At 39.4% G+C, this 27,126-nt stretch overlaps 1 protein-coding gene across 3 annotated transcripts in view; it reads left to right on the top strand.

The window, feature by feature from the left end:
* The window catches only part of MAGED1 (MAGE family member D1), an 86,264-nt gene that overhangs the window by 54,871 nt on the left and 4,267 nt on the right, over positions 1-27,126 (top strand). For 2 of the 3 annotated variants that reach the window (XM_007123406.4, XM_024117651.2), the window contains 2 exons: positions 25,247-25,320; positions 26,029-26,757. In XM_007123406.4, the coding sequence (XP_007123468.1) occupies positions 25,276-25,320; positions 26,029-26,757 (774 nt within the window). In that variant the 5' untranslated portion in view covers positions 25,247-25,275. Of the gene's footprint in view, positions 1-24,560; positions 24,717-25,246; positions 25,321-26,028; positions 26,758-27,126 lie in introns of those variants that run through there. The other variant, XM_024117652.2, reaches the window with a different exon arrangement.

Raw genomic sequence — 27,126 nt, 5'->3', positions numbered from 1 at the left:
ATGAAGATAAGTTGATCCATTGTTTCTCCAAGTGTGATATGCTTGGTAGCTCAGGTGCAGCACTTTGCTTGTTATCAGATTTCTGATCCTTAGAGAGGAATATTTTCTGAATCAATTGAGGTGAAATTGAAGTATAAATCAGAATACCAATATATGGGGTTTTGTCTCTTCTGATGACAAGATGTCTCTTCAATGGGTAATGCTGGATGTATACAGACAGAATTTACCTCCTGATGCCAATTTTTGCCACAACATACTGTTGCAAAGAGTGTTTAGGAGATACTCTTCCATTAGTTATGTTAATTCTCCCATGTTAATTTTCTTAGGTCAACTCCAGTAATTACTGAGGCACTCCATTGTGACAGACTACATTCCAGGATAAGAAATAAATGTTATATCTTATGCCAATTCCAATTGATTGAAATAGGTTTTCATAATATGCTGGCTTGACAATGATTCTGAGGTGCAAAGGGACAATTCTGTGGTAGATTACTGATGTCTGCCATAGATAGGAGATTGGCATCAGGCTGGCCTCATATATTACATCCTTATGATGATTCTTTTATTTATTCAGAAACATTTGTTAAGCATCTTCTTTATACCAGGCACTGTGATATATATTTTGAATAGAGAGATGAAAAAGATATGTTCCTGGTCCTAGAGAAGCTGATATTAGTAGAAGAGACACATAAACAAATCTACACAGCAAAATATCACAGATGCTTGATAAAAGTCTATATAGAATACATTAGAGACACAGAGGAGGACATAGTTAATTCTGTTGGGTGGGAGAGGGTTCCAGAAAGAAATTAATGCTTAAGTCCTGAAAGGTGTGTAGATGTTGTCAGTTTTAACTGTTGGGGCTGAGAAATAGAAGAGAGTCATTCCAAGCAGTGGTGGTATGAGCAAAGGCACATTATATGAAATAATTCAATGTTTTCAGTATATTTATGGTATGTTCAAGATGGTTAGTATACTTGGAACATAGAAAGTGAGAGGGTATTTAATGAGAAGATAGTGGCCAGATCATTGAGAGCCTTGAATGCTATACTAAGAACAGTGGGGAGATATTGGGATTTTAGTCAAGGGATTAACAGGATCAGATTTGCATTTTAGAAATATCAGTGGATAAGTTTTTTTAATTAATTTTTATTGGAGTATAGTTGCTTTACAATGCTGTGTCCATTTCTACTGTACAGCAAAATGAATCAGCCACACACATACATATATCCTCTCTTTTTTGGATTTCCTTCCCATTTAGGTCACCACAGTGCATTAAGTAGAGTTCCCTGTGCTATACAGTATGTCCTCATCAGTTGTCTAGTGGATGAGATTTTGATGGATAGACTGGAGAAGACAGAACTGGGTACAGGGAGACGAGTTCAGAGGCTATTACAAAAGGGGAGAGATGTTGAAGCCTGAGTTAAGGCAGTGGGATTGAAATTAGAATACATGTATGTGAAAAATTAAGAACTCAGTGGCTGACTGGAGGATATAGGGAGGCCGATGAGAGGAAGGAATCTAGGATGATCTTCAGTTTTCTTTCTGCCTTGGGTGGTTGAAATGTAAAAGCCATTCCATGAGCTGGAGAACTCAGAATGAGGAACAGGTTCGAGGGGAAAAAATGATGAGTTCAATTTTGAACAGTCAAAGTCTGAAGCACCTTTGGAATGTCCAAGAGGAAGTATCCAGTAGGCAGTCAGGAATTTATTCTGCTGTGAAGCAAGTAGGGTTACAGATAGATTTGGAGGTCATCAAGTGTAGAGGTGGTGGTTTTAATTAAGGTATGAATGAGCTTGCCCCAGGAGAGTGTGTGGAGTGAGAAAAGGTGGGGGCGGGGCAGAATCTCAGAAATACAGGCATTTGGGAGTGGGGATGGGGGCTTAAAAGCTGAAAATGAGCAGCAGGAAAGGTAGGAGGGGAACCAGGGGAAATACTACATTCTTGTTGTGCCCTCTTGTGGCAGTCTGAGTTTCTTTCCCAGAATAAATTTCCCCTCTCCTGTCTTCAGTCTCCCCTGTCTCTGACTATCTTGGACCCATAATTTCCAATTCCACTCTACCTGTGAGACTGGGGCTACAAGGTCCTCTGGTGGTCACTTCTCAAGTGTAAAACTCCCCTTTGACTATTGCTACAATTTAAGAACAATTTGGAACACCCACTTCCCTAAGTTGCAAAAGAATAAAAGGCAAACATTGGGGGCCCTTCACTTTCTACATTTATATGCTCCTCACCTCTTGATCTATTCTGTTGGCCATATTAATTTCAGTAAATCCCAGTTCTCGTCATATCCCTTTCATTTATAATTAACTAGCTCCCTTTATAATGAAAGTATATTCTACTTTGTATTTTTATTATAGTAAGTACAATATTTAGATACAATATATTCTATATTATAATAAGGCCTATATATGGCTTAAAAACATATAGTCATAACAAAAAATAGCAGTATTTAGCTTCACCTCCCCACACTCATCAGGCTCAAATGCCTGAAGTAACCAACTTTGAAATGTGTTAGCTATTTATTTTGGTTTTTATCTCAATAATTCTAAACAATACGGCTATACTATTATTTCTTGAGTTACTTATTTCAGGTATTAGCTGTTGACTTCCTATTGTGGTAGATGAAGATTAAACTTTCACTTTTCCTCTCCTACTTCCCTTCTCCATCCTTTTAATATAGTTATAGCATACATTTTTAATGATAACGTTTACATTATTGTGTGTGCATTGTTCACTAAAGAGACCAGTAGTGAATTGTGATTACATTTTTCTTGTACACATTTTTATCAATTCTAGATTTAATAATTGCTTTTCACCTGCATTTTTTATATATTACTACCTTTTTCATCTAATCTGTATGTCTGTTGCTTTTGTTTGTTTGGGTTTTTGCAACATTCTCAAGTAAGTTAGGTTATCCAGAAAATTTATTTTCTGGAAATCCCCTTTCTAGAGCTTTCTGTCCTGTTCCAGTCTGGACTATTTCCACCCCCAACTCCTGGAAGCTTTTAGAATTTCTACTTTATCACTGATATTCTGAAATTTCATGGTGATGTGTGGATATTTGTGTATCTATTGTACTGGACACTTGGTAGACTCAGTGTGTATGTTCTTTTGCTTAAGCTCTGGAAAATTTTATTGCAAGCTCCATAAGGACGGAGATTTTTATCTAATTTATTTCTGTGTCCGCAGTGCCTAGAATAATGCCTGATACATGATGGGCACTTATTATTTGTTGAATGAATGAATTATTATTTACATTTAAAATAATATGAATAAAATAATGCCAGTAAACCCACCAGCCAGGACAAGAAATAGAACATTAGCCATACCTTAGTGCCCCCCCTGCCATGTGCCCTTCTCCAATCACCCCTCCCGTCTACCTCCATCTAGAGATAACACTTCTCCCTGACTTTTGTATTAACAATCCCCTTGGTTTTCTTATAGTTTTATCACCTTATATGTATGTCCCTAAACAATATATTGTTAATTTTTAAAAAATTGAAAAGCACACATCTAGTTGCATGAGAAAAGGGTAGTATTGCCCCTGTTAGATAATGTGTCCTAGGAAAACATAGATTCTGAGTCAAAGACTGACTTCAGCGTCCCTGAGAATTTAGTAAAGCCATTTCTGGGAAAATTAGTGATTGATATCATGAAGTTTTGTGTAAAGTTATTTGCCTGTCTGGCTTTAATTTTTCTATTGTAGATAATTTTTTCTTTCTCTCTGTAAGCTTGTAAGATGTTTTCTTTATTCTTTGAGTTCAGGAATTTGATCAGGGTATGCCTAAGTATGTTTTATAATGTAAGCTTCATGAAGGCAGGGATTTTTGTCTGTTTTGTTCACTGATATATCTCAAGGGCCTTAGAACAGTGCCAGACACATAACAGGTCCTTATTAAATGTATTGATTAGATTAACATATAGCACCATAAAGTAATGAATGGATAAATGAATTAATCAATGAATCAATCTTGTCTGCAATTCAGAGGGATCATATGGTAGTTCCATTTTTAGTTTTTTGAAGAGCTTCCATACTGTTTTCCATAGTGGCAATTTCCATCCCCACCAACAGTGTACAAGGGTTCTCTTTTCTCCACATCATTGCCAACATTTGTTATTTGTAGACTTTTTGATGATAGCCATTCTGACAGGTGTGAGGTGATATCTCATTGTGTTTTTTTTAATTGAGGTAGAGTTGCTGTACAATATATGTTTCAGATGTACAATATGCTAATTCACAATTTTTAAAGATTATATTCCATTTATAATTATTATAAAATATTGGCTATATTCCCTGTGTTGTACAGTATATCCTTGTAGCTTATTCACTTTATACCTAGTAGTTTCTGCCTCTTAAATGCCTACCTCTGTCTCGCCCCTCCCCCTTTCCCTCTCCCCACCGGTAACCACTAATTTGTTCTCTGTATCTGTGAGTCTGTTTCTTTTTTGCTATATTCACAAGTTTGTTTTATCTTTCAGATTCCATGTATAAGTGATATCATAGAGTATTTGTCTTTCTTTGTCTAACTTATTTCACTTAGCATAATACCCTCCAAGTCCATCCATGTTGCTGCAAATGGCAAAATTTCATTCTTTTTTTATGGCTGAGCAGTGTTTCATTGAATATATATGTCACATCTTCTTTATCCATTCATCTGTTGATGAACACTTAGGTTGCTTCCATATTTTGGTAATTGTAAATAGTACTGCTAATGGATTAGCAGTATTGACCTTGTTGTATTTGGGTCAGTACCACTAGAACACCCAACTATGTGCAAGTATGAAAAGTGTTCCTATGCAAAAGAGGTCACATGTGAAGTCCAGTTCTCACACTGCTTTATTTCCAGAGAACAGTTGGCATTTCTGTACAACACAAATTGTCCTAGGGTAAAAACTGAAAATTCCAATATTTGGGCCTAGTTACCTTGGGCACAAATTGTACTCTGAAATGGTGTTATTTCACTAATAAGCAGACAAGCACAGTATTTAAGTTTGTATGCAAGGGCTCAAAAGCTAGCACAAAGCTAGCTAGCAAAAAGAAAAAAAAAAGAAATAGCCAAAATGACTGTTAGAGTATAAATTTTCAGAAAACTTGTTAACAAGAACATCCTATCAGACTAAATTCTAGTTTTTTATTAAAAGGGTTTTTTACCCCTTAAGAAATGGTTCACCAATGTATAATCTGTCTTTCTCTAGTAAGGCTTCCGTACATCTGGATTAATATCTAACTCCTTTTCTAGTATTTCACATAAAGGTTTGCCACCCTATCCCATGAAAGAGTTCTAAGCAATCTTAAGTGCTAATCAAAAACAAACTCCACCTAGAAACTTGTTTGTGTTAAAGACACAAAGCCAGTAAAGAGAATTTACATGATTTCAGTGGTCTACATCGTGTGGGAATTGTAAGGGATCAATAAATAACACTGTCTTCCCTGCCTAGGTTCAAAACCAATTGAAATATAAATGTAGGAATCAGATAGATGGAGATCAAAACATCATCTTCATTACTAATAAAGCTGGTTGGAGAAGATGGTTTTAGTGTGGAGTTCCAATTAGTGTGGACCCCAGAATTAGGCAGATTTACCCAGACAACTGCAAAACCACAAGACTCCAGGCCACAGTAGGCCCCTTATTGTATGGCAGGGAGCCAGTCAGAATGCATGTTCACTATAGGCACACAGATTCCTGAAAGGGAAGCAGAGAGCAAGGGCCCAAGCCAAGCCTACTCAGATATTTCTCCTAAACATACTAGTCATAAAACTCATTTCTTTTTCCATGGACAGAAAAGCAGGAGTGTTAGTCTAGTTGAAGTTCTTCCACATGGAAACATGAGAAGTAAAGATTAAGCGTTCCATCTAACATAGCTCAGTGATATCTTCAGTATAGCCATTTGCTTGAACCTGTCTATCCTCTTCAGTACCAAAAATATCACAATTTTGCTTTTAGCTTCACAAAAAAACTGTTGGGATATTTTAGGAAGACTTAAGTATAGTGCAAATAACTGCATAGTTTCATATTAAAGTCATATCAATGGAATATTTTAAAACTTCATCTAAATGCAGTAACAAAACATGAAGAAATGCTTCTTAAAGGCAAATGTACCAAAAGGAATCCATTTACAACTAGCTAAAGTGGGAACACAAAATATTGTAACTTTTGAGCATGGTCTGTTCCTCTACTTACTAAAGCTCTGAAATGAAGCTTCAAGTAAGAAATTTCCCTACTATATCTGCATTCATGTAATACCCACATATTGGGAAAGTATGTGGTATGGGGACAGGAGAGAAGAGAAGGGAAGGGGAAAAAGAGAGAGAAAATGAGAAAGATTGCAGGGGATGGGCACCATGTGTAAAATTGTGGATGATCTGAGCTGTGTATTTGATGCAGAGATGGGGAGAGTATTGAGTGACAGTGGGATAGTTGGGGGTGATGTGAGCAAGGTATGTGTGATCATGGTGGCAATGGGGACGGTGTGAATAATAGTGGAGGATGGTATGAAATCACTGAAAATGAATTCAGGGGCAATGTGAATGATAGTGACAGGACAAGATCAGAAAGTATGTGATAATGATAGGGATGCAGTGCATGTCATACTGTGGAAGATGAGAATTGTGCCCATGTATGGTTGTGTGAAAGAGTAGGGAGGGAGAGAAAATAGTGAGAAAGGACACGATGTTAATGAGACACTGGGATGCTTGTGTGTTTGAAAATGTGTATGGGGCATTTCAAGCAATAATAGGAGGACGTAGACAGTGGGTGGAATGGGGAAAATGTAGTGAGATGGTAGAAGATAGGTACATGGTGGAAGTGATAGGGTTAGTGTGTTTGTTTGAGTGTGTGATGCTGGGGGCAATAAGAAGTGTATCAATTAGTGGGGGCTGATAGGTACAGTGAGCATGCATGACAATGGGGAATGGTAATACTTACGATAACTTAGAGCATGGAAACATGAGTGTCTGAATGGAGTTGTTGAATAAAGTGTGTGATGGGTAAATGCAGTTTCTGAGTGTCAGTGAGGAATGGCAAAAGAATGTGTGAGAATGGAGGTGATGTAGTTATTGATTGTGAGTGTGTATGATATGGAGATGGCATGAGCATGTGGGAAAGGAATTTTGGAGGATGATGGAGGTTTTATAGTGGGGATGTGGACTGTATGTATGATAGTGGGTATGGATAGGCACTGTGTGATAGTGTAGGGATTGAGTAATGGTAGATGTGACTGAGTGATGGAGATGGTGTGTGTGATAATGAAGGTTGATTAGAGGTACTTGTATTTGACAGTGGGTGTCATGGTACTGTATGGACACTTGTGTGTATGATAGTACAGGATAGGATAATGTATGTGCAGAAATGGGAGTAATAAAGACTGTGTGGGTTAGTGTCATAGTTTGGAGAATTGGGACAGTGTGTGGAGATCATAAATCATAGTCATTATCATATAAGTCATAGAGGGAATCATGTGTGAATGAGATAGTGTATTAAAGATTCTGTGTGTGTGTTTGTCAGAGAGAGAGAGAGAGATTTCATGTTTTGTGATAGGCATTTGGAATTGCATTTGGATATGAGTAACAGATCTGAAAAGTAAGTTGCTTAAAATGACTAGGGGATGTCTTTATCTTACTAAAACAAATCCAGTGGTATAAAGCCCAGGACTTCCATGATTTCATCAGTGTCTCAGGTACCACATATTTTTTTGTTGTTATTCCATGATCCTTAGCATGTGGCTCCCATCATGGTTGCAGGATGGCTGCTGCAACTCTAGCCATCATTTTTATGTTCCAGGTAGGAAGATGAGGAAGAGGAGAGGGCAAAATACTTTGTCAGTAGAATTCATCTCCTTTATACAGAGCTTTCCCCCAAATCCTACCCAACAATTTCCATCTACATCCAGTGGACAGAACTGTGACACATGACCACCACTGTCTGCAAGGGTGTCTGGGAAATATGTTTACAATTGGGAACATTATCACCCATAATAAAAATCAAGGTTTATTTAGTAAGAAAAAGGGATGTTGGGTAGGATACAGCCAGTAGAGAAAGAGGTTGAAGATATGGGAGAGAGAGTATATAATTAATAGATTAAAATCCCAGAGGTGAGAGGCACAGTATTCAGGGTACAGGAACACTATATGATTGGCACAGTTTGAGTTGCTGGGGATATCATAGTAGGCAAGAATAAACATGTTTTCTTTGCCCTCATGGAACTTACTGTCTTGTGAAGAAGACAGACATTAATCACAGACCAAATTTTTGTGAAGTTGACACTGCTGTGGAGGGGAAGTACGAGGTTTTGTGAGTAGGTTTAAAGAGGATTTGATCTATTCAGGGAGGTGAAAGATGGAGGAAGTGATGATTGAGCTGAGACTTGAAGGCAGATTCAGAGTTAACTGGATGAAGGATGGATGGATGGTTGGGATGGGGGGAAAGTGTTCCCCAAAGAGGAAACAGCGTAAACAAGGGCATTTATGTGCTGTTTGTTTTTAAATTTTTATTTTTATTTAATTTAGAATATTTGCTATTGTTATGTCTTCAAGTTCACTAATCTTTCCTAGTTAATTCCATCCAGTGTAATTTTTATTTCAATTATTCTGCTTTTTATCACTAAGCCTGTGATTTGCACCTTATTAAATATATCTCATTTCTCTACTTAACATGACCATTCTTTTTTCTAGCCTTTTGGACATATGGAACATAGTTATAATAACTTTTTTAATGTGCTTGTCTGCTAAATATAGCATCTGTGTAAGTTCTGGGTCAGTTTGGATTCATTGACTTTTTTTTTCCTCCTCATGATGGGTCCCATTTTTCTGTTTCTTCGTATGCCTGAGGTTTTTTTTTAATTGCATGCCAGGCATTATGAACTTTACTTTTTGGTAAAATTTTGGTATAAAGGTTTACCTTTTGGTGCTATTGTATTATTATACATCTTCTTGAGCTTTATTATGAGAAGCAGTTACTTGGAAGCAGTTAAATCTTTTTCAGGCCTTGCTTTTAAGGTTTATTAGGCCGGACCACAGCATTGTTCTGCTAAATTATCCCAGCCTACTGAGGCAAGCCCATCTGAATACCCCATGCCTCAGGAATTGAGTTTTTCTGCTCTGGATGGTGGGAACAGGCATGATCCCCAGACCTGTCTGAGCTTCTGACACTTGTTCCCTCTAACACTTTCAGGTGGTTCTTTTCCCAGCCTTGGATAATTTCTTTATATGCATTCACTAATCAGTACTCTCCTGAATATTTTATGGCAATCCTTCAAAGGTCTCTGGAGTTCTCCCTAAGTGCAGTGCTTTCCTTTTTGGTATTCTGTTCTCTGAACTCTAGCCACCTTGGTCTTTCTGGTCTCATCTCTGTCACCTAAACTGAGTGAATCCTCTGGACTTTGACTGCATTCTCCCTCATTGCACCACAAACTGGAAACTCCCCCAAGTTGTAAAGGTTCACCTCATTTTCCCTCATCTCTCAGGGATCACTGGTTTTCATTCCTGGATGTCCAGTGTCTTGAAAACAATTATTTCACATTTTTTGTCCTCCCTTTTTTTAGTATTTTTGTCATGTTGGAGGGTAAATTGAGTCTCCAGCTTGCCTCTTAGGAAGCTATATGGTGGAGACTTGTTTAAGAATTCTTTCCTTTCTTTTCTTTCCATTTTCGTTTCCATTTCCTTTTTCTCTTCTTCTTTACTCTTCCTCTCCTCTCCTTTGAGCTGGTTGGTTTCCTCACTACTGCCAAGTATCAGATATAAGTGATAGGTGTACTTTAAAAATTTGTTATCAGATGAGGAGAAAGAGCCTGAAAAAGAACAAGAAATTTATTCAAAATCAAGGATTTGAGGAAGATTTTGGATCACGGGGAATGTGACCACATATTCCAAGGATAACTCTTCATGACTCTGAGTTTAAGAAACTTCTGAGTGTAAAGACAGGTTAAAGAGACAGATTAACCTCCCTTCAAAGAATAGATGTTTAAGCCTTAGGATAGATACTCACAGAATTGGCTTCCAGCCAGGGAGCTTCCAAGACTATAGTAAGTATTAGAGTAACTGTGCTCTAATCTCAGACACTGTCCTACATTAGGATGAATCTATATATAGGACAGACAGCCCATGATGTGGGTCACATGATCATAGCTTCAGTCCAACTTCAGAGATCATAAGTCACCAAGAAGGTCATGATGGTGAGAAAACATGTGCAAAGAGTATTGAAGAGCCTTTAACCAGGCTTCAGATCTTGTTAACATCAGATAATTCATCAGCAGAGATAAACCTTATGTATGTAGTGATCATGGATGATCTTTCAACCAGAGTTCAAGTTACTCAACATCGCTAATCATCAGAAAAATGCAAATCAAAACCACAGTGAGGTATCACCTTACACCTGACAGAATGGCTATCATCAGAAGGAACACAAATAACAAATGTTGGCAAGGATGTGGAGGAGAAGGAACCTTCTACCCTGTTGGTGGGAATGTAAATTGGTGCAGCCACTATGGAAAACAGTATGGAGGCTCCTCAAAAAACTAAAAATAGAACTACCATGTGATCCAGCAATTCTACTCCTGGGTATATATTCGAAAAAAACCACAAACACTAATTCAAAAAGATATATGCACCCCAGTGTTCATAGCAGCATTATTTACAATAGTCAAGATAAGGAAGCAACCTAAGTGTCCATCAACAGATGAATGCATAAAGAAGATGTGGTATATAAATACAATGGAATATTAACCATAAAAACAAATGAAAGTCTGCCATCTGCAACAACATGGATGGACCTAGAAGGTATTATGCTTATTGAAATGTCAGACAGAGAAAGACAAATACTGTATGTTATCACTTATATGTGGAATCTAAAAAATAAAACAAACAAATGAATATAACAAAACAGAAACAGTCTCCCAGATACAGAGAACAAGCTAGTGGTTACCAGTGGGGAGAGGGAAGGAGGGAGGGGTAGGGGATTAAGAGGTATGAACTACCATGTATAAAATAAATAAACCACAAGGATATATTCTACAGCACAGGGAAATATAGCCATTATTTTATACTAACTTTAAATGAATATAATCTATAAAAATATTGAACCACTATGTTGTATACCTTAAACTAATGTAATATTGTAAATCAACTATACTTCAATATAAAAAAAAGTTATTAAGTGTAGTTGAATACATGGTGAAGAGAAGCCATAGGAATGCACTCAACGTAGAGAGGTCTTTAGGAGCATGTCAAACCTTAGTAATCATCAGAAATTCCAATCTGGAGGGAAACTGTTGACTATCCGAAATGTGATAAAATACTCCCCTCTCTTCTTATCTCATGCAGATTCCCCCAATCTATATAAGTGGTTCTTTGGATCCCTCTTCACATGGCTTTGGCAAGGGAGTCGTATGCCCTTCCCTTCCTCAAGGGAGGGAAAGACACTCTTTCCCAAGCCAAGGACTCACAACACTGTAAATTGTTCTCTAATTCTTTCTAGTCTCTAAGTACATTTGGGCTGAGAAGGAATGGAATAAGTATCAGTAACATGAGTAGTCTGCCACTCCTGCCTAAGCCCTATTGGATTGTGTTCAGGACTCCTTGGTGGCTCTCTTTAGAATATGGGGATACTTGGCATCTTTTTTTTTTTTTAAGCTATGTGGCTTTAACCAAAATTTTGAGGCAACTGTAAAAGTCCCAGTGAATATCCTGCTGAATTTGTATTGTGTTTTCTTACTTTATACTTCATGCTTCTGTCATGAAAATCATCAAAATAATTCAGATTTTATCATTTCCCACTTAGAGCATAGTCTTGAAAGGTAGTTACTGAGAAAGTATTTTTAGGCCCTAAATACACATTTCCAAATTAATTTCCAGAAAAATGAATATTTATTTGGCTTTTGGATTGGGAAGGACATCTGTAGCATTAAAAATATAGAGGAAATGACAATGGAAAAGAAAGTAATGGTTTATATTTTTTCCTAGATCAAGAATTCATAAACAAAATTAAGAGGCAAGCCACAAACTAAAAAAATAAATTGCAGCAAATGAGCTAGATATAAGGTTAATAATCTTAATATTTAAAGAACTCTCACAGCAGAAGTACAAATGTCTAATAAACACTGAAAGTGTGTTCCACTTCATTAATCATGAAAGAAATGCAATTTAAATCAGTTAAATATCATTTTGTCTATCAAACTGGAAAATATTTTTCAAGCAAACACTCAACACTATCAGAGGTACATGTGACCTCTTCTACATTACTAGTATTGATCAAGCTCTTTCTGGAAAGCGTTTTGGTATTATTGAATAGCAACCTTAAAATAGTGCATACAACTTTGACCTAGTAATTCCATTTCTAATAATGTACCATGAGAAAATAATTTGAAATATGCACCGAAGTTTGTGGGGAAAAAAATCACCACAATGATGATTTAATGAACAAAAATAAATAGAAATAATACTTTTGTTAATTAGTCATGGGTAAATTCATATCATTGGATATTGCATAGTTATTGTAAAGGAAGTTTGCAAAGGCTTTTTAATGTCATGGAAAATGTTATGTCAAAATAATTGATGTAGCATCATGTACTAAAAAACAGTCTCAGGTGGAATATATCATTTACCATCGTGCATGTGTGTGTGTGTGTACAATGTTGGAGTTGGTATGGTATCCCAGTGCTTTTCAGATTATCTTTGTTTCATAAAATGAAATCAGGAAATGCCATAAAGCTGAAGTATGTGATGACTTGTCTAAGCCCAGCTCCTTGTTATAGTTGTCGTTAAAGCTTTGCGATTCTCAAATTAGGCGGTTTAGAAGTTTTATATTGATGCTGAACATTAAAAGACACATATGGAGCTAAGTCATATCCCAGGTATATGAGAACATTGAGATATACCTCTGGATTTGCCAATGCAAGTGATAGAGGGCCTGTGTGTCACAAGATACCAAGAGCCCTTATGGCAAGATCATCTGATAAAATATCAAACATCCTCAAACTGTGTGGAAGTTCTACTTGCAGGCTTCTTCTTCTTGTCTCTTCTGGTAACCTTCTGCTTATTAATGGAATATTAATTGCTGGGTGGTGGGAGGGAGGAATTAACTGGAAGGGAAATGTGGAGTATGAAGGAAGGTGTAACCTATTTAAGTTTATAAAAAAATCATTTGATGTAACCTCGAGATGTCAGTTTGGCTGATCCTGTGATACAAATTGGCATGAAAAACTCAGTAAGGTTTCTTAAAATTGTGTGAGTGTGACTGGGCTCAGTTTGTTTACATTAGACTGAGATCCATTAGTCCTTGAAAGCAGGTAATATGTGTGTTTTTGCTCATCATTATTTCCCCAGCACTTACCACAATACATAGCACCTCTTAAGCATACAGTACTTTAAAATTTCTTTCTACATTCTTACACATATGTAAATGAAAGAGATGAAATCAAGTTACCTCCATTCCAGAAAGCATGGAAGAGGGATTTAAGAATTCCATAATGCTCATTTTGAGGCACCATAATGTTTTATGTTTGGGCCTCAATGAACAGTATCTTTGAAGAGTTTTAAGAATCATATTTTGAATGATTAGTCTATCATTCACTTAGAAAGGGGTGTTATAATAGCATGATATGATTTTGGCTTTATTATTCCTTCTTGCACATCTATTAAATTATGATTTGTATATTATTCTGTTTATATTATGCAATGAACTTTTAATCTAGAATGTTTTGCCTTAAAGTACTATGTCTAATATTAATACATCTTCTTTTGTTTATTAATTGTGTGCCATAACTTAATTCATCCTTTTATTTATCCTTGCTATATGTTTATGGTTGAAATATTTCTATTGTGAACTGCATGTAGTTGTTTAATAATGGAAAAATATATTGCATAAATTTCCTTTGATTAAAGCATCGCAGAATATCTATAATTGTAGTTTTCATTTCCTCTTTGAAGGAAAGCTTCATTTATTCCCTCTCTGATGCTTTTCCTGTCTTTATGTAGTTCTACATTTCTGCCCTATATCATTTTCCTTGTGCCTGAAAAATCTTTTGATACTTCTTGCAGGGCAGATCAACTGGTGATGAATTCCTTCAGTCTTTGTCTGAGAAAGTCTTTATATCTCCTTCACTTTAAAATGATACTTTTGCTAGCCATAGAAATCTAGGTCACTGGATTTTATTCTTTTTAACATTTTAAATATTTCACTCCACCCTCTTCTTGCATGCATGGTTTCTGATGAAGTCTGTAATTCTTATCCTTGTTCTGATATAAGTATACTTAGAAACTTTTTTTTCCTTTATCTTCTTCCAATATTTTTCTTTGTTTTTGGTTTTCTGCAGTTAGAATATGATGTTCCTCAGTGTAAATTTTTTAGTATTTACCAGCTTGGTGTTCTCTGAGTTTCTTGGACCTGTGATTTGTTGTCTTAATTAATTTTGGAAAAGTCTTAGCCATTATTATTTGTAGTATTCTTCTGTTCCATTCTCTCTCTTTTCTCCTTCTAGTGTTCCAGTATGACATAGTTGTATCCTTTGACATTGTCTCACAATTCTGGAATGTTCTGTTCTGTTTTTTTTCATTCTTCTTTCTATTTATATCAGTTTGGGAAGTATCTCTTGCCCTGTCTTCAAGTTCACAAATTATTTCCTCAGCTGTGTCCAGTCTACTAATGACCCCATCAAATGCAGTCTTTATTTCTGTCATGAGATTTTTTTATTTCTAGCATTTCCTTTTGATTCTTTCTTAGGATTTCCATCTCTCTGCTTACATTACCCATCTGTTCTTGCATGTTGTTTGCTTTTTTCATTAGAGCCTTTAACATATTAATTATAGTATGTTAAATTCCCTAATAATTCCAATAGCTCTGTCATATTTGAGTCTGATGCTTGCTTTGTCTCTTCAGACTTTTTCTTCCTGCCTTTTGGTGTGCCTTGTAATTTTTTGTTGAAAGCTGGACAGGCAATAGGAACTGAGAGAGAGAGAGGCCTCTATTGTGAAGATTTATGTTAATTTACTTTAGCAACAGGTGGCAGAGGCTTCATATTCCTCTAGTGTCCTTGATTTTGTCTCCTCTCTTGACTTTGGGCTTCCTTAGAAAGTCTCTGTCTTGCAGCTCGTTCAGCTATAATCCAGTATAATATAGTGGAGCCCTGTTGGTATGGTAGTATGATGTGGGGGAAAGGGAGTATTTTGTAATATTCCAATTAAATTTCAGTGTTTTAGAGGGCCTGTGACCCTTACAAGTACTTCTTCTTGTATAGTCCCCACACCTCCACCCACACAACTCCCCCTCTGCCACACACACACCTTAGGTGAGACAAGAAAGCTAGAGGGGGGCTGGAGTGAAAAAAAATAATGTCCTGCCTTCATGGCTCTGGGACAGGGCTCTGGTAGTCCTTCCTCCTGGAAAGTAGGACGTTGTTATGGATAAGGCTCTGGGCATATTTCACAAGGATAATCACAAAGACTCTCACCCTCCTCCTGCTGGGGCTGCCAAGGTGTCTTTCTCAGATCTTTACTGTGAGAACCTGGTGAGATTCCTGGAAATAAAGCCCATGAAAGTGTGCTTTCTCAACAAGACTACCACTCCCAGGAGTTTCTCACTCTCATTCTAGTCCACATTCAGCCTCTAGCAGTTTGTCAAAATTTTCATTTAAGAGTTCCTACAAGTTTATGGCTCTAGTGGCTTCTGCCTTAGGTAAGCAGATCTTGTCTGTGACTCTTGATTTGCCTGTCCCTCAATATTTCAGGATGGTGGTTTGCTCTGAAACCTTGTTTCTCTTTCAAGTCCAAGAAAAGTCATTGATTTTTAGTTTGTTTAGCTTTTTGTTCTTGTTAGCACTTCTTTTCAAGACTGTATCTCTAGCCTCATATTCATTCTTTTGGGAAGAAAAGCAAAGAAGAAGTAAGAAGTCAGTAGATATTGTGGGTTACTGAAAAAAGGAGAAACCTAGACCCTGTGTTCCAGGGATGGGAAGAAACCCAAAATAGGTTTGTAAGATCCTCTAGCAATGTGGCCTTGTGCCTCACTTCTTGGGTAAGGCCAGGAAGAGGACAAGGACAAGACTACAAAATAAAAATGGTTGTGTGGTATCTATATGCTTTCTGAGCTTTGGGCTTCCTCACATAGTTTCTCTCAGCTCAGGATATCATGGGACTATAAGAAGAATATGTTAATCAAAGACAGCCTCACAGAGATGAACAATCCTCAGAATATGATAGGAGTAGCAGAATATTTCCCATGTATATGAGCGGGATATGACACCCTCAGAGAGAGTCAGACCCCAAAAGGGGCTTTGTGGTAAAGAATGAAGCTCAACTCAACAGCTACCTGCTTGGACAAACATTGGTAAACCAGATATGACATCATGTCATGCTGGCATGGATATGTGATACTCAACATATATCACCCATCCTGATGTTTTGACACTAAGATACCAAAACTTGCACACAATCCCAAAGAATGGGGTGAGGAGAACTCCACACTGCTGGAGTTGAGTTTCAACCACTCAATAGATTGGGAACTTGACAGAATTCAAGTTGAGTTGCAGAGAAAAAGAAAACTTACATTTCCTGCATACCTAAATTTGTCAGATAATATCCATACCTGATGAATAATGAGCAGCAGAAAGTATGTGATAAATGCTGAGTATCACACACAGATTTATCTATTCAAAACCTGGGGCACGTGGCTCTTACTGGTTGAAAACCACAGTGGTCTTACCTCCAGGCAAGAGTGACGTCCTGTGAGAAATGACCTCTGGCACTTTGATGGGTACCAAATATAAAGGGAACTAGGTATTTGAGGAGAAAGAAAAGAAGTTCTAACATTAAGCATTCTTCTCTCTGCAGAGTGAAATCTGCCAATAGTGAGGTGTGATTCCACATCATTCCTCCTTCTCCCTCTCCCCCCATCCCCCTTCCTCTTCCTCCTCCACCCTGCCCCTCTTACTTCAGACACTTCTCTTTCCTCCCTAGTTATTTTCTCTACACCCTTCTTCCTCTTTTTCTTCCTTCCCCTTGTTTATTTTCCTTTCTTTTTCATTTACCCCTTTATCTCTCTTTCTCCTTCCACCTCCCTTTCACACTATTCCATCCTACATCTCTTCTCCCTTATGCATTCTACTTCCTCATTCTCTTTCCTCCTGCTTTGACTATTTCAACTTAGTATCCATTCCTTCTCAATTCTCTTATTTCTCCTTATCTTAATAATTCCATTTACTTGCAACTGCTATTGTCACTCATTCTTCTTTTATTACTGTTTTCTTTTTTCTTCTTTCCTTCCTCCCTTCTCTTTCTCTTCATCCCCTTCTCTTTTCAACTTTTCTCTCTCCATTTCTCCCTCTCTTCATTCATCCTTCTAGCAACAGGATGATGAAAAGTGAGAGAATAGAATGGAATCAAGGTGTACTTAAAATGGTAGAATCAACAAGAAGAGGCGATGGGTTAGATTTGGGAACAAGGCAGAAAGAAACATGAGTAACTGTAAGTAAAATAGGAAGAGAAATAAACTACTAAATATGTTGTTTGAAAGCTACTTATAAAAAAGCAGCAAACATTCTAAATGGTGAAATGGTAAAATCATTTCAAGAAAAAGAAAGGGATGTTACTTTTTCAGATTATTGCCCAATATTGTTTTTATTATTTCAGCAAGTCATGTAAGACATCAAAATGACTGCAATATATATTGTTAATTAAGTGATCAAATTACTTTTTCTTATAGTATGATTTTACATTAGAAATCTCAATAGTTATAATTTTTTAAAAGTCCCCAACTAGAATTGGGGACTTCTGCTTCCAGCAGGAAGAGGTAAATGGTATAGATGTACTCTTCCCTGTTTGTCCCTGAGCATTATATATAAACCAAACGTGAGATGACCCTGAAAGTAGGAGATAAGATGGCATGCTCTCTAGGGAACTTGGATCCCAAGCAATGACGTGGTGGTGAGTTCCCTGGCTATGTAATTAGGCACCTGGTCTCTCGCAATCAGGGTGGTATCAGTAAAAGCTTAATATGGAGCTGGAACTCTCACTTAGCCCTCAGTAACAAGAAGCCCCTCTCTCCCAGGTATCAGTGGAGGCTGAGTAGGAATGTGGACTTCCACCCACATGTGGTAAACCAGAAGATTTAAATAAGATTCAGATCCTTATAAGATGCAAAATATCCTGGATGCAATTGAAAATAAATTGTCATATCAAGAACTATGATAATCACAACTGGAATGAGAAAAGACAGTCAACACACACCAACACCAAGATGACAGATATTAGAATCATCTACAAGGGTTTTTAAACAGCCTTGATAAAAATGTTTCAATGAGCAATTGTTCATAGGACACATGAAAGAATAGAAAGTCTCAGCAAAGAAATAGAAAATCTCCAACAGAATAGAAGATATAAAGAAGAATTAAAAAGAAATTTAGGAACTGAAAAATCCATTAAATGAACTTAACCAATAGATGAACTCAACAGCAGAATAAGATGACAGAAGAATGAATTAGTGAACTTAAAGGTGAAATGATAGAAATTATATCTGACAGAGAAAAATAGATTGAAAAACAAAAATAAATAGAGCCTTCAGGTATTTGTTGGACTATTGCAAAAGATCTAACATAGGTGTCATCATAGTCACAGAAGGAGAGAAGAAGGAAGGGCTGAAAAAGCAGCTGAAAACTTCCCAAATTTGAAAAAAAGCATAATCAGATAGACTCAACATCATCAACCAACAGGATCTAATTGATATTTATAGAACACTCCACCCAACAGCAGCAAAATACACAAAACGCTGATGAAAAAATCAAAGAAGATCAAAATAAAAGGAGAGACATACTGTATTCATGGATTAGAACAATCAACATAGGAAAGATATTAATTCTCCCTAAACTGATATACAGGTTGAATGCAGTTGCTATCAAAATTACAGGAAGATGCTTTGTAGATATAAATTATTCCAAAATGTATGGAAAAACAGAAAAACTAGAATAATAAAATCTGAAAAAGAAGAATAAAATTCTATCCAACTTCAAGACTATTGTATAACTACAGTAATCAAGACTATTGCAATATTGATGGATGAGTAGACACATAGACCAATGGAACAGAACAGAGAACTCAGAAATAGTCTCATGCAAGTGTGGCCAACTGATTTTTGACAAAGGTGCAAGGATAACTCAATGGAAGGATTATCTTTTAAACAAATTGTGCTGGAATGATCAGATTGATTTCTGTAGCTCTGCCTCTCCCATCCCCCTAAATAAAACTCGACCTAGACCTCACATCTCATTCAAAATTTAAATCCAAATGGATGATAGACTCCCATATAAAAGTTAAAACCATAAGACTTCTAGAATATAATATAGGATAAAATCTTCAGATCCTTAGGGCTTGTTGAAGAGTTCTTAGAAATGACACAAAAACCACAGTCTTTGAAAGGAAAAAAAAATCAATAAATTGGACTTCTAAAAAATTTGCCATGTGACTCTGTTAAGAGGATGAAAACACAAGCTACAAACTGGGAGAAACCAGTTTGCGAACCATATATCTGACAAAGGACTCATACATAAAATATATAAATTCTCAAGGTTCAACACTTTTAAAAAAAGAAAGAAAACAATCAATTGAAAAATGGACAAAAGACATGAAGAAACATTTCACCAAAGAGGATATATTGATGGCAAATAGGCACATATTAAAAATGTTCGACATCATTAGCCATTAGGGAAATGTAAATTATAACCACAATGAGTTATTATTTCACATTTATCAGAATTCCTAAAAATATGCAGCACATGCTGCCAAGGATTTGGAGAAAATAGATCCACTCACATATTGTTGGTGGGAATGTAAAATGATACAATCACTCTGGGAAAGTTTGGCAAGTTTCTTATAAACCTAACATGCTCTTATTACACAATCCAGCAATTGCCCTCTTGGGCATTTATCCCAGAGAAATGAGAACTTATGTTCACAGAAGAAACTGTACAAAAATGTTTATATCAGCTTTATTCTAATAGCCCAAACTGGAAACCACACAGATGTACTTCAGTGGGTGAATGGTTAAACCAACTGTGGCACATCTATACCATTGAATAGTACTCAGCAATAAAAAGGAGAAAAACACACAACTTGTATGTATCTCACAGGCATTATGCTGAGTGAAAAAAGTCACTCAAAATGTGACATACTGTATGATTCCAATTTTATAACCTTCTTGAAATGTTAAAATTACAGAGATGGAGAACACATTAATGGCTTCTAAGGGTTAGGGATAGTGGCAGGAATGGAGGTAAGTGTGACTATAAAGGGGTAGTACAGGGAAATCTTTGTGGTGACAGAATAGTTCTGTATCTTGGTTGTTGTGATTACTGTGGAAACCTCCATATGTGATAAAGTGACATAGAACTATACACACGTGATACCAATGTCAAATTCCTGGTTTTGATATTGTATTATACGTATATAGATGTGCTCACTGAGGGAAGCAGCTAAAGGGTACATAAGACCTCTCTGTACTATCTTTGCAATTTTCAGTGTATCCATAATTAATTAAAATTTTTTTAAAATTCTTAAGTATGTCAAAGTCGTAGAATTAATAAAATAATTTGCTAAGAGCAGCTGGCCCAGCTGTATTTCAAAAATCATGCCATAAATATTGGCATGGTTGGATACTATTACTGTCACCACTGAATACTGTATACTGGATGCTGCCCTTGGCCCTGCTACCAATGCTGTGCCTAGAAACTGGATTTTCTTGCGGTTCCTGCTCCCACCATCACAGATATGGCATTGAATTCCATCATTGAATCTTTGAATCACTCCTTTCAGATCAAGTGTTAGGTTGGAATTATGACTGTGCAGTAGAAGACTTGACTCAGCAGGTCTGGGGTGTTCAAACCCTGTGCATTCTGAAAAATGTCTGCACATTCCAAAGAAAGGTCCAGCTCTTGACAAACCCCTGGGAGATAACCTCTAAGCCTTTGGCATATCGTGCCTGATTAGAGTCTCTTTGTTCACCCGGGGCTTTGGGCCAACAGATGGTTTATGTTAAGAGTATGATTTATAGTGGGGCCTTGAGGCTTGCGGCATTAGTTTGACCTCTGCACAGGCTGAAGACTGAGTAAACTAAGGTTAGCCACCCAGGTGTTCCATGCCTACGTGACTGACCTCCAGTAAAATCCCAGGCGCCAAGGCTCAGGTGAGCTTCCCTGGTTATCACACATCTTGCTGGGAGAATTAAACACTGCCATACAACTCCACTGAGAGAGGACAACTGGAAGCTCATCCCTGTTCTCTCCTGGACTTTGACTTATGCACCTTTTAGCTTTGTGGATTTAAATCAGTATCCTTTCATTGTAATAAACCATAGCCATGAATGTAGCACCTATCCTGAGTTCTGTGAGTGCTTCTAGTGAATCATTGAACCCGATGGTGCTCTTCAGGACCCCACCACACTGGTAAATCCTAGATCACATTCTCTTAGCTGCTAAGGGAATGTGCAAAAGTGAATATATCTGGCCTTTGTGGCTCTTGCAGTTGGAACTGTTACATAGTATAGAGTATACACACTTACTAAAATGTGAAAAAAACACTTGCAGTACATCTGGCTCTAAGGGATTTCAATAAGCATCTGTAGGACTGTACAAAGAAGTCCCCAAAATAATTAAGACAAAGACAACACAAGAAAAATAGGTAAAAGACTTGCATAAGTATTTTCCAAAAGAAATCCAGTAGGTCCATTCTTATATGAATATGTGGTCCACTACTTACTTATCAGAAATGTAAATTAAAACCACAAGGAGATACCAGCAAAATACACATCAGATTGGAAAAAAAATGGAAAAGTCTTATGACACCAAACCTAGAGTCTTACTCCTGGGCATCTGATGTCATAGGAATAAATATTGAGCATTAAAATATAAGGATATATGTACAAGTATTTTATTGCAATGTTGTTGGTATGTGCTCCCTCCCTCTGCCAAAACACCTGAAACCAAAATGAATTACCATCAGTGAGGAAATGGTTGAATACATTGTGGTCCATCCCTATTATGGAATATTATGCAGCAATGTAAAAGAATGAATCAGAGGTAGATTAGCATTAACTAAGATAAATCAGATGCATTACAGTGTATATAATATGATCTTAATTTTTGTAAAACAAAAAACATGGAACATGTTTGAACATGAAAGGATATAAAAATGGCTGTTAAAAATGCATGTCTCAGATGAGGGTATAGAGGTGAAAGAAAGTAGGAGGCAGTAAGTAAAAGAATGCAATTTAAAGTATGGCATATATAATGTAATCCCGTTTATGTAAGAATATATATGCATAAAGTGTTGTATGAAAAGGTAGCATCAAAATCTTAATAGCAGTTATCTCAAGGTGGTGAGATTTGGAGTGATGGCTACTTAATTTCTAAAATATTTAGGTAATGTTTGAATTTTTAATGATGAATATGCATTATTTGTGTAATGAGTAAAAGTAAGTGAATTCATCACAGGAAAGAAAAAAGAGTGCCTCTCAAGTTTCTTGTGTAAGCAGTAGGGTGGATGGTGGGATTCATTCATTCATTAAACAAATATTTTTTGAGCATATAAAATATGCCAGGCATCATTTTAGGTGCTAGGGATACAGCAATGAATAAAACAAACAAAAATCCATCTCTCTAAGAGAGAAGGGCATGACTAAAGGAGAAACACAATGTGCTGAGGAGGAGGATATATGGGACCTGTTAATTGTAAAAATACCGAGACAATTGCAGAAGTGAGGTAGGCCGTTGGATTATAGATCTAGAACTCATAAGCCAAGTCAAGAACTGGAGATACAGATTTGGGAGCAGAAAGCATATAACATGGTGTTTCAGACCTTTCCTGAGTCTGATCACGTCTCACTGCAGACACTTTACAGAGGAAGTGCTGAGGAAAAACAGGCAGCTTGACAGGGGAGGTTGCTATGCAACAGATGAGGAAAGTCATCCAGCCAGGCAGAATTGATGTTGGCCCTTGGGGACCAAATGCTGCAGTTCTTCCCAGCATTAGCTTCCTTTCATATGTTGGCTCCTGGCAGGAGCTGATGCAAGAACAAATGTGAAGTGTACAAAGATCTACCTTGGATTTTTGGAGAGTTTCAGTTCAATTTGAGTCATTTCACATCTGTATATCATTTTCTGCCTTTTTGAGCCTCTCCAGTCATTCTGGAAGTGCAGCATGTTTGTTGTTGGGTAGGACCCCAGTAAGTGCTACTTGTGCTTCCCATTGAGAAGCCGGGCTCAGAGAATTCCAGTGGCCTGAGTGGGCTCATGCAGCTAGTGACACACTGGTCCAGCACTCCATTCCACGAATTGAGGCCCAGCCCTGGAAGGAAGCAGGGCAAACGTTCACTCTTAATCAAGGCTTGCCATGGCTCAGACATACAGGTGCCTGATTGTCCTGGCTGCTCCAGCAGGCACCAGGAAGGCCTCAGGGACAGCGTTTGTGCCATTCATAGCAAAGAGGCCTGACGGAGCAGGGAGTGGACCCCAAGGAGCAATTTGCACACCGGGATGGACCCACGTAGAGCAGGCGGGGAGGGGGTGCGGGGTCTTCCACCTGTGCCCTCCGGGATGCAGAGCGTGAGCTTAGGTCTCAGGGAATAGAACCCTTGCTTGTTTGGGACAGGTGTTGACAGAGCAGGGGAGGTGGGGCGGATCTGTTGCCCAAACTGAAGAAGGGAGGGTGCCTCAGTCCCCGGGCCAGCGATGGTGCAACAGGGGTTTTTAGGGTCTGGAAGACCCAGGCCCACATTTTGCATTTTCTGTTTACTGGCTCAGTGACCTTGTCTAGTTCATGTAATGTCTGTAGCTCAGCGTCTTTATCTGTACAATGGAGATGCTGACATCACCTCCCGGGGCTGCTGTGAGAGGAAAACAAGCTCCAGAGTAGATCGTGCTGTGAAGTACACGTTGTGCCCTTCCCTCCCCTCCTCCCCGCCTCCACACACAAAATAAATAGCTGGAGCTGCAAAAGGGCAGGAAAGAAGCTAATGTTTATGAGTCTGGAAGCTGTTGGGTGGGGGGGAAGATCATGTAGAGTCACGTGGCAGGCACAGACTTTTTCTACCTCCATTAATGAATCCTCTGGCCATTCCTTTTCCTAGGCCCCCTAAGTGGATGAGCTTATTTTTAGCAGGAGCCTAGCACTTGTTGCAATTAGAGACCCCACAGAGACCTCCTTAATAGTGCCCTAAGTGCTGCTAGACTAGAGGGTGGAGTTGCATGCCCACCTGACAGGAGGGGCCTTGAGAGGGAGGGATAGAACAGAGACGCATTGCGGAAAAGGTAGGGGGCCGGTGTGTGGGGCAAGGGGTGGGATCTAGAGGCACAGCGCATCTGTTTGGGGGAGGGGATATAGAGGAAGGGGAGGGACCGCCGTAAACTGTCCACCTGGTTGGTGGTGGGGTGGTGTGTTGGCAAAGGGGCGGGACTGCTTCCCGATGCACATGCGCAGCATAGTCTTCAGGGCGAAGCTTTTGTTGGGGAAACGGGCGGGACTCTTATTTGGTCGGTCAGTTCTTGCGCATGCGTACAACCATGTGAGGCGGTGGGTGGTATATTAGGCGAAGAGGCGGGGTCGTCCTAGCTGCCGCGCTGGCATTTTCTCCTGGACAAGGAGAGGGTGCGGCTGCTGAGAGCAGAACACTGCAATCCCGATCCTCTGAGTCGTGAAGAAGGGAGGCAACGAGGGGGTTGGGGTTGGGGCCTGAGGCAAGGTGAGAATTAGCCCCCAGACAGGGCATCTTGCCCCCTGGTGCGGGCCCCCCATTTTTCATTCCGATCCCTTTACCCCGGATTCTGATCCCTCTTCCACTCCCCGAACCCCGATTCACACACCCCTCACCTGATCCTCCCTTATTCAGAATCCCTGTTCGCTCTCTGAACCCCTCCCATCGTTCAGAATCTCTACAGATTTCTCGACCTCGATCTGTACTGTTATACGATTCCTCCTGATTCGAAAACTCCATTCAATTCCCCAAATGCGAATCCCAACGCAATCTGCCTGGATTCAGAACTCTTATCTGAACCCCGATTTGAAGCTTCTCCCCGTCGTAGCTTCTCGGGATTCAGAACCTCCATCCGGACACCCATTCACTTTTCGCACGCCGATCTGGCCCGTTCCCCTCACATTCAGCACCTCATCCGCCCCCACAATCAAACCTCAAACACCACCGTCTCCCCAAATTTGTTCCTTCGCATTTGCCCTCTGTAGTATAACGCCCAACTCCTCCTCCACACCCCCCAGGCTCTGCTCTTGCCAGAGGGACAAGAACCATGTCTCAGAAAATGGACTGTGGTGCGGGCCTCCTCGGCTTCCAGGTGAGATCTCCACTCCCCTCCCCAACATTTCCCTAGCCGACAGTTCCCCCCGGGCCCCTTTGGCTGTCCAGACGCCTGGATCCGATTTTGCCTTCTTGGTGCCTAGATTCCGTCATTTTTCAAATTCCCATGGTTTAAGGGCGCGGGGTGGGGGGGGTCGTCCCTTTTCAGCCATCAGTCCCTGCTCAGAGAAAGGGGAGACCCTGTTACTAGTCAGGGCAATCTGCCCAGAGAATCCTGGTTGGGTAAGGAACCTTTTTTTTCCATAGTCCTGAGGTTTGTAGAGCTCTCTGCCGCCCCCTCCCCCAACCTCCCGCCTCCACCCTCCCTTTCTCCAGCATTCCCCACCCCCTGCGACCCCCGTATTCTCCTCAATTCCTCAAGGCGGCACTCTTGCTCCGCCTCCTCCTGAGCTCCTACCTCACTCTGCATTGCCCTGTTCTAACCTCACTCCTAGATCAGCACCCCCCCTCCACTTTGCCCACTCTCCTCATTTGGCCCCACCCCTTGTTTAGCCCTTGCCCCACTCAGCCCCTACCACAAGTTTTGTTATCCCTTAACCCACGCAGGCCGCTAGATCTCTTCCTCAGCCTTGCTCTTTTTGCACCAACCGCTCGCCTGCACCTCCCTTGCGTGTTCTCTCTCCCCTATCCTCCCAAACCCACTTCGCAGACCCAGAGATTTAATTTTTTTCCCCTGTATTTGTAGGCTGAGGCCTCCGTGGAAGACAGCACCTTGCTTATGCAGACCCTGATGGAGGCCATCCAGATCTCAGAGGCTCCGCCTACCAACCAGGCCACAGCAGCTGCCAGCGCGCCGAATGCTACTCCTCAGAGTTCACAGTCCCCAACAGCCAGTGAGATGGCTGATTTGCAGGCTTTAGCAGCTGCCACTAAGCCTAAGACAGCTTTTAAGGCCCAGAATGCCACCACAAAAGGCCCAAATGCTGCCTATGATTTCTCTCAGGCTCTTAATGCCAAGGAGACTCCCAACACGCCGCCTACAGCAGCCTTTAAGTCCCAGAATGCCCCCCCAAAGGGCCCAAATGCTGCCTATGATTTTTCCCAGGCAGCAACCACCAGTGAGTTAACTGCCAACAAGTCGGAGATGGCCTTTAAGGCCCAGAATACCACTACTACGGTGGGCCCAAATGCCACCTACAATTTCTCTCAGTCTCTCAGTGCCAATGAGATGGTCAACACTCAGCCCAAGACAGCCTTCAAGGCTTGGAATGACACCACTAAGGCCCCAGTAGCTGATACCCAGACCCAGAATGTTAACCATGCCAAGATAGCCACTTCCCAGGCTGACATAGGGGCTGACCCATGCCCAGGTATCTGTGAATCTGATGGTGCAGCTGCACAGACATCAGCAGATGGTTCCCAGGCTCAGAATCTGGAGTCCAGGACTATAATTCGGGGCAAGAGGACCCGCAAGGTGAGATCCCTGCTAGTTCCACTTTGCTTTGGGCGCTCTCTTTTCTTCTCTGAGGTTGTTCATTTGTTCTAAACAAAACAAAACTGAATATATATAACTGTCTGTATTTGACTAGGTTGTAGGGGATGATAAAGGTGAAAGTGTTAATTCCTGTCCTCTGAGTGTCCACAGACTAAGGGGGAGATGAGACATGGACACATAATATATACAGCCTGTATGTAATTCACTTTACATTTTGAAAGTAGCCACCATGTGTTAGGTCTTGGCCTAGGCACATTCACACAGGTTATCTCACTCACTAAATCTTCAAGGTACCTCATACCAGCTAGGGATCATAGTTTCAGTTTTACGAGAAGGAAACTAAGCCCC

The sequence above is a fragment of the Physeter macrocephalus genome, chromosome 21 (genome assembly GCF_002837175.3).
Source record: "Physeter macrocephalus isolate SW-GA chromosome 21, ASM283717v5, whole genome shotgun sequence".
Lineage (NCBI taxonomy): Eukaryota > Metazoa > Chordata > Mammalia > Artiodactyla > Physeteridae > Physeter > Physeter macrocephalus.
Note: the sequence above shows the minus strand (reverse complement) of the source record. Positions and strands in the feature narration are given on the sequence as shown.